At 48.4% G+C, this 10,000-nt stretch overlaps 2 protein-coding genes across 7 annotated transcripts in view; both read left to right on the plus strand.

Moving 5' to 3' along the window:
- The window catches only part of LOC114546103 (zinc finger protein 721-like), a 1,066,380-nt gene that overhangs the window by 974,559 nt on the left and 81,821 nt on the right, over positions 1 to 10,000 (plus strand). The window lies entirely within an intron of this gene.
- camta2 (calmodulin binding transcription activator 2) overlaps positions 1 to 10,000 on the plus strand; it is a 21,940-nt gene that overhangs the window by 2,255 nt on the left and 9,685 nt on the right. For all 6 annotated transcript variants that reach the window (XM_028606384.1, XM_028606389.1, XM_028606388.1 and 3 more), the window contains exons 3-7: positions 1 to 27; positions 1,340 to 1,407; positions 2,198 to 2,333; positions 3,464 to 3,535; positions 3,644 to 3,791. The exon at positions 1 to 27 is cut by the window's left edge and continues 77 nt beyond it. In XM_028606384.1, coding sequence (XP_028462185.1) covers positions 1 to 27; positions 1,340 to 1,407; positions 2,198 to 2,333; positions 3,464 to 3,535; positions 3,644 to 3,791 — 451 coding nt within the window. The remainder of the gene's footprint in view (positions 28 to 1,339; positions 1,408 to 2,197; positions 2,334 to 3,463; positions 3,536 to 3,643; positions 3,792 to 10,000) is intronic.

Raw genomic sequence — 10,000 nt, forward strand, 5'->3', positions numbered from 1 at the left:
GAGCGTCTCCGCTGGAACACTAACGAGGTGAGTCAGCACTCCTCCAGACCAGATAGTCTCAGGTCTCTCCTATACCCTCCAGACCAGATAGTCTCAGGTCTCTCCTATACCCTCCAGACCAGATAGTCTCAGGTCTCTCCTATACCTTCCAGACCAGATAGTCTCAGGTCTCTCCTAGACCCACCAGACCAGATAGTCCTATACCCTCCAGACCAGGTAGTCTCAGGTCTCCTATACCCACCAGACCAGATAGTCCTATACCCTCCAGACCAGGTAGTCTCAGGTCTCTCCCTACCCACCAGACCAGATAGTCCTATACCCTCCAGACCAGGTAGTCTCAGGTCTCTCCTATACCTTCCAGACCAGATAGTCTCAGGTCTCTCCTAGACCCACCAGACCAGATAGTCCTATACCCTCCAGACCAGGTAGTCTCAGGTCTCTCCTATACCCACCAGACCAGATAGTCCTATACCCTCCAGACCAGGTAGTCTCAGGTCTCTCCTATACCCACCAGACCAGATAGTCCTATACCCTCCAGACCAGGTAGTCTCAGGTCTCTCCTATACACACCAGACCAGATAGTCTCAGGTCTCTCCTATACCCACCAGACCAGATAGTCCTATACCCTCCAGACCAGGTAGTCTCAGGTCTCTCCTATACACACCAGACCAGATAGTCTCAGGTCTCTCCTATACCCACCAGACCAGATAGTGCTATACCCTCCAGACCAGGTAGTCTCAGGTCTCTCCTATACACACCAGACCAGATAGTCTCAGGTCTCTCCTATACCCACCAGACCAGATAGTCTCAGGTCTCTCCTATACCCACCAGACCAGATAGTCTCAGGTCTCTCCTAGACCAACCAGACCAGATAGTCTCAGGTCTCTCCTATACCCTCCAGACCAGATAGTCTCAGGTCTCTCCTATACCCACCAGACCAGATAGTCTCAGGTCTCTCCTATACCCACCAGACCAGATAGTCTCAGGTCTCTCCTAGACCAACCAGACCAGATAGTCTCAGGTCTCTCCCATACCCTCCAGACCAGATAGTCTCAGGTCTCTCCTATACCCACCAGACCAGATAGTCTCAGGTCTCTCCTATACCCACCAGACCAGATAGTCTCAGGTCTCTCCTAGACCAACCAGACCAGATAGTCTCAGGTCTCTCCTATACCCACCAGACCAGATAGTCTCAGGTCTCTCCTATACCCTCCAGACCAGATAGTCTCAGGTCTCTCCTATACCCACCAGACCAGATAGTCTCAGGTCTCTCCTAGACCAACCAGACCAGATAGTCTCAGGTCTCTCACCAGTCCTCTGTGTCTCTGTGTCTCTGCAGGAGATAGCATCCTACCTGATATCATTTGAGCGACATGACGAGTGGCTGTCCTGCACCCTGAAAACCAGGTACTGACCCCCCATCTTCTACCCCTGAATGGTGTTATTAATTATTATTAATTATTAATTACCCCTCCTGGTTCTAGAAGTTTCTACATCACAACATCTGGGCTTCTTTCAGCCACGTTGTCAAAGAAAATCAGGTGGCTGGTTCCCTACAAGTAGAATCATCAGTTCACTGCTTTCATTCAATTTGGATGTTTATTCAATGTTACAGCATTGGGAAATTAATCACAACAGAACATTGAAAGAAGTGGGAAAAAAACTTTAAAAAATGTGGAAAAAAAACTTTAAAAAATTTGAAAAAAAGTGACTTTTTGGGGGGGGGAAAGTGACAAAAACTTTGAAGAAAGTCGCACAAAATGTGGAAAAAAGGGACAAAATTCAAAAAAAGTAACATTTATTTGGAAAAAGTGATAAAAACTGCAAAAAAAGAGAAATTATTTTGGAAAAAGTGACAAAAAAGTGTCGAAAAAAAAACAACAAAATGGTGAAAATAAAGTTTTAATTTAAAATGTTGACCAGGAAGGTGCATAGTGGAGCGGAAGGTGAACACAAGGGTTAAAGCGATGATTTAAATCATTTAAAGTGGATCTTCGTCGATTAACTCAAGTAATGGATCAGTCTAAAACCTGGTCTGAGCCCTGATTGGTCCCCTGGCTGTGTGTGTTTCCATCTGGTCCCTGATTGGTCCCCTGGCTGTGTGTGTTTCCATCTGGTCCCTGATTGGTCCCCTGGCTGTGTGTGTGTGTGTGTGTGTGTGTGTGTGTGTGTGTGTGTGTGTGTGTGTGTGTTTCAGGCCGAAGAACGGCAGCATCATCCTGTACAACAGGAAGAAGGTGAAGTACAGGAAGGACGGGTACTGCTGGAAGAAGAGGAAGGATGGAAAGACCACGAGAGAGGACCACATGAAACTCAAGGTCCAGGGCATGGAGGTCTGAGGACACACACACAGACACACACAGATATACACACAGAGACACACACACACACACACACACACACACACACACAGATATACACACAGAGACACACACACACAGAGACACACACACACACACACACACACACACACAGATATACACACAGAGACACACACACACACAGACACACACAGATATACACACAGAGACACACAGACACACACAGATATACACACAGAGACACACACACAGATATACACACAGAGACACACAGACACACACAGACACGCACACAGATATACACACAGATATACACACAGAGAGACACACAGACACACACACACACACAGACACACACACACACACACAGACACACACACACACACACACACACACACAGACACACAGACACACACACACACACAGAGACACACACACACAGACACACACACACACACAGACACACACACACACACACACACACACACACACACACACACAGACACACACAGAGACACACAGACACACACACACACACACACAGACACACACACACACACACACACACACACACACACACACACACACACACACACACACACACACACACACACACACACACACACACACACACACACACACAGAGACACACTCACACACACACAGACACACACACACACACAGAGACACACACACAGACACACACACACACACACACAGACACACACACACACACACACACACACACACACACACACACACACACACACACACACAGACACACACACACACACACACACACACACACACACACACACACACACACAGAGACACACTCACACACACACACAGAGACACACACACACACAGACACAGACACAGAGACACACACACACACACACACACACACACACAGACACACACTCAGATGTTTTCTAGATGGAGTTTGGTCCATAAACACAACCAGAGACACAGCTTCTGGCCATTATAATGGAGCCTGGTTGTGAGGGTGATTGCTGACGCTGTGTGTGTGTGTGTGTGTGTGTGTGTGTGTGTGTGTGTGTGTGTGTGTGTGTGTGTGTGTGTGTGTGTGTGTGTGTGTGTGTGTGTGCGTGTGTGTGTGCGTGTCTCGTCCCTTCCAGTGCCTGTACGGTTGCTACGTCCATTCCTCCATCGTGCCGACATTCCACAGACGATGCTATTGGCTGCTGCAGGTCAGCGCTCGCACATCACATGACCTCACGTTGAGTCCTCAGGAGACAGCCAATCAGAAACACTTCTGTGTGTGTGTGTGTGTGTGTCTCTGCGTGCGTGTGTGACAGAACCCAGACATCGTGCTGGTCCACTACCTGAACGTGCCGTCCCTGGAGGATTCTGGGAAATGCAGTCCTCTGCTGTGTGCCGTGTCGGATCGCCATGACAGCGTGCGGTGGAGCCGAGACGACCTGCTGAGCCAGCTGAAGCCCATGTGTACGTACCACACACACACTCTGACCTATCAGACTGTACCACACACACACTCTGACCTATCAGACTGTACCACACACACACTCTGACCTATCAGACTGTACGTACCACACACACTCTGACCTATCAGACTGTACCACACACACACTCTGACCTATCAGACTGTACCACACACACACTCTGACCTATCAGACTGTACCACACACACACTCTGACCTATCAGACTGTACCACACACACTCTGACCTATCAGACTGTACGTACCAAACACACACTCTGACCTATCAGAGTGTACGTTACCACACACACTCTGACCTATCAGGTGTCGTACCACACACACTCTGACCTATCAGACTGTACCACACACACACTCTGACCTATCAGACTGTACCACACACACACTCTGACCTATCAGACTGTACGTACCAAACACACACTCTGACCTATCAGAGTGTACCACACACACCTCTGACCTATCAGACCTGACTATGCGTACCAAACACACACTCTGACCTATCAGAGTGTACCACACACACACTCTGACCTATCAGACTGTACCACACCACACACACACTCTGACCTATCAGACTGTACGTACCAAACACACACTCTGACCTATCAGAGTGTACGTACCACACACACACTCTGACCTATCAGACTGTACGTACCACACACACACTCTGACCTATCAGACTGTACGTACCACACACACACTCTGACCTATCAGACTGTACCACACACACACTCTGACCTATCAGACTGTACCACACACACACTCTGACCTATCAGACTGTACCACACACACACTCTGACCTATCAGACTGTACCACACACACACTCTGACCTATCAGACTGTACCACACACACACTCTGACCTATCAGACTGTACCACACACACACTCTGACCTATCAGACTGTACCACACACACACTCTGACCTATCAGACTGTACCACCACACACACACTCTGACCTATCAGACTGTACCACACACACACTCTGACCTATCAGACTGTACCACACACACACTGACCTATCAGACTGTGCGTACCACACACACACTCTGACCTATCAGACTGTCACGTACCACACACACACACTCTGACCTATCAGACTGTCAGACTGTACCACACACACACTCTGACCTATCAGACTGTACACACTACCACACACACACTCTGACCTATCAGACTGTACCACACACACACTCTGACCTATCAGACTGTGCGTACCAAACACACACTCTGACCTATCAGACTGTACCACACACCACACACACTCTGACCTATCAGACTATCAGACTGTACCACACACACACTCTCTGACCTATCAGACTGTCGTACCACACACACACTCTGACCTATCAGACTGTACCACACACACACTCTGACCTATCAGACTGTACCACACACACACTCTGACCTATCAGACTGTACGTACCACACACACACTCTGACCTATCAGACTGTACGTACCACACACACACTCTCTGACCTATCAGACTGTACGTACCACACACACACTCTGACCTATCAGACTGTACCACACACACACACTCTGACCTATCAGACTGTACGTACCACACACACACTCTGACCTATCAGACTGTACCACACACACACTCTCTGACCTATCAGACTGTACCACACACACACTCTGACCTATCAGACTGTACCACACACACACTCTGACCTATCAGACTGTACCACACACACACTCTGACCTATCAGACTGTGCGTACCAAACACACACTCTGACCTATCAGTGTACCTACCACACACACACTCTGACCTATCAGACTGTACGTACCACACACACACTCTGACCTATCAGACTGTACCACACACACACTCTGACCTATCAGACTGTACGTACCACACACACACTCTGACCTATCAGACTGTACGTACCACACACACACACTCTGACCTATCAGACTGTGCGTACCACACACACACACTCTGACCTATCAGACTATGCGTACCACACACACACTCTGACCTATCAGACTGTAGGTACCACACACACACTCTGACCTATCAGACTGTACCACACACACACACTCTGACCTATCAGACTATGCGTACCAAACACACACACTCTGACCTATCAGACTGTCGTACCACACACACACTCTGACCTATCAGACTGTATGTACCACACACACACTCTGACCTATCAGACTGTGCGTACCACACACACACTCTGACCTATCAGACTGTACCACACACACACTCTGACCTATCAGACTGTACCACACACACACCTCTGACCTATCAGACTGTGCGTACCACACACACACTCTGACCTATCAGACTGTGCGTACCACACACACACTCTGACCTATCAGACTGTACCCACACACACACACTCTGACCTATCAGACTGTGTACCACACACACACACTGACCCTATCAGACTGTACCACACACACACTCTGACCTATCAGACTGTACCACACACACACACTCTGACCTATCCGACTGTACCACACACACACTCTGACCTATCAGACTGTGCACGTACCACACACACACTGACCTATCAGACTGTGCGTACCACACACACACTCTGACCTATCAGACTGTGCGTACCACACACACACTCTGACCTATCAGACTATACGTACCAAACACACACTCTGACCTATCAGACTGTCGTACCACACACACACTCTGACCTATCAGACTGTACCACACACACACTCTGACCTATCAGACTGTACGTACCACACACACACTCTGACCTATCAGACTGTACCACACACACACACTCTGACCTATCAGACTGTACGTACCAAACACACACTCTGACCTATCAGACTGTACGTACCACACACACACTCTGACCTATCAGACTGTACCACACACACACTCTGACCTATCAGACTGTACCACACACACACTCTGACCTATCAGACTGTACGTACCACACACACACTCTGACCTATCAGACTGTACGTACCACACACACACTCTGACCTATCAGACTGTACGTACCACACACACACTCTGACCTATCAGACTGTACCACACACACACTCTGACCTATCAGACTGTACCACACACACACTCTGACCTATCAGACTGTACCACACACACACTCTGACCTATCAGACTGTGCGTACCAAACACACACTCTGACCTATCAGACTGTACCACACACACACACTCTGACCTATCAGACTATCGTACCACACACACACTCTGACCTATCAGACTGTACCACACACACACTCTGACCTATCAGACTGTACCACACACACACTCTGACCTATCAGACTGTACGTACCACACACACACTCTGACCTATCAGACTGTACCACACACACACTCTGACCTATCAGACTGTACGTACCAAACACACACTCTGACCTATCAGAGTGTACGTACCACACACACACTCTGACCTATCAGACTGTACCACACACACACACTCTGACCTATCAGACTGTGCGTACCAAACACACACTCTGACCTATCAGACTGTGCGTACCAAACACACACTCTGACCTATCAGACTGTACCACCACACACACACTCTGACCTATCAGACTGTACGTACCACACACACACTCTGACCTATCAGACTGTACCACACACACACTCTGACCTATCAGACTGTCGTACCACACACACACTCTGACCTATCAGACTGTCGTACCACACACACACTCTGACCTATCAGACTGTCGCGTACCACACACACACTCTGACCTATCAGACTGTACGTACCACACACACACTCTGACCTATCAGACTGTACCACACACACACTCTGACCTATCAGACTGTACGTACCAAACACACACTCTGACCTATCAGACTGTGCGTACCACACACACTCTGACCTATCAGACTGTGCGTACCACACACACACTCTGACCTATCAGACTGTGCGTACCACACACACACTCTGACCTATCAGACTGTACCACACACACACTCTGACCTATCAGACTGTACCACACACACACTCTGACCTATCAGACTGTACGTACCACACACACACTCTGACCTATCAGACTGTACCACACACACACTCTGACCTATCAGACTGTACCACACACACACTCTGACCTATCAGACTGTACCACACACACACTCTGACCTATCAGACTGTACCACACACACACTCTGACCTATCAGACTGTACGTACCACACACACACTCTGACCTATCAGACTGTACGTACCACACACACACTCTGACCTATCAGACTGTACGTACCACACACACACTCTGACCTATCAGACTGTCGCGTACCACACACACACTCTGACCTATCAGACTGTACGTACCACACACACACACTCTGACCTATCAGACTGTACCACACACACACTCTGACCTATCAGACTATACGTACCAAACACACACTCTGACCTATCAGGTGTACGTACCACACACACTCTGACCTATCAGACTGTACCACACACATACTCTGACCTACCAGACTGTACCACACACACACTCTGACCTATCAGACTGTACGTACCACACACACACTCTGACCTATCAGACTGTACCACACACACACTCTGACCTATCAGACTACTTTGTAATCTGTAAGTGCCTTTATCATTTCAAGTGTTGTCAATTGAAAAAGAAAAAAGGTTATTCTGACCTATCAGACTGTACGTACCAAACACACACTCTGACCTATCAGACTGTACGTACCACACACACACTCTGACCTATCAGACTGTGCGTACCAAACACACACTCTGACCTATCAGACTGTACCACACACACACTCTGACCTATCAGACTGTGCGTACCACACACACACTCTGACCTATCAGACTGTACGTACCACACACACTCTGACCTATCAGACTGTACGTACCACACACACACTCTGACCTATCAGACTGTACGTACCAAACACTCTGACCTATCAGACTGTACGTACCACACACACACTCTGACCTATCAGACTGTACGTACCAAACACTCTGACCTATCAGACTGTACGTACCAAATACACACTCTGACCTATCAGACTGTACGTACCAAACACACACTCTGACCTATCAGACTGTACGTACCAAACACACACTCTGACCTATCAGACTGTGCGTACCACACACACACTCTGACCTATCCAGACTGTGCGTACCACACACACACTCTGACCTATCAGACTGTGCGTACCACACACACTCTGACCTATCAGACTGTACGCGTACCACACACACACTCTGACCTATCAGACTGTACGTACCACACACACACTCTGACCTATCAGACTGTACGTACCACACACACACTCTGACCTATCAGACTGTACCACACACACACTCTGACCTATCAGACTGTACCACACACACACTCTGACCTATCAGACTATGCGTACCAAACACACACTCTGACCTATCAGACTGTGCGTACCACACACACACTCTGACCTATCAGACTGTCGTACCACACACACACTCTGACCTATCAGACTATGCGTACCAAACACACACTCTGACCTATCAGACTATGCACCACCACACACACACTCTAACCTATCAGACTGTATGCGTAACAAACACACACTCTGACCTATCAGACTGTACCACACACACACTCTGACCTATCAGACTGTCGTACCACACACACACTCTGACCTATCAGACTGTGCGTACCACACACACTCTGACCTATCAGACTGTGCGTACCACACACACACTCTGACCTATCAGACTATGCGTACCAAACACTCTGACCTATCAGACTATGCGTACCAAATACACACTCTGACCTATCAGACTGTACGTACCAAACACACACTCTGACCTATCAGACTGTACGTACCACACACACACTCTGACCTATCAGACTGTACGTACCACACACACACTCTGACCTATCAGACTGTACGTACCACACACACTCTGACCTATCAGACTGTACGTACCACACACACACTCTGACCTATCAGACTGTACGTACCACACACACACTCTGACCTATCAGACTGTACCACACACACACTCTGACCTATCAGACTGTACCACACACACACTCTGACCTATCAGACTGTACGTACCAAACACACACTCTGACCTATCAGACTGTACGTACCACACACACACTCTGACCTATCAGACTGTACGTACCACACACACACTCTGACCTATCAGACTGTACGTACCAAACACACACTCTGACCTATCAGACTGTACGTACCAAACACACACTCTGACCTATCAGACTGTACGTACC

This window comes from Perca flavescens, chromosome 19, assembly GCF_004354835.1.
Source record: "Perca flavescens isolate YP-PL-M2 chromosome 19, PFLA_1.0, whole genome shotgun sequence".
Lineage (NCBI taxonomy): Eukaryota > Metazoa > Chordata > Actinopteri > Perciformes > Percidae > Perca > Perca flavescens.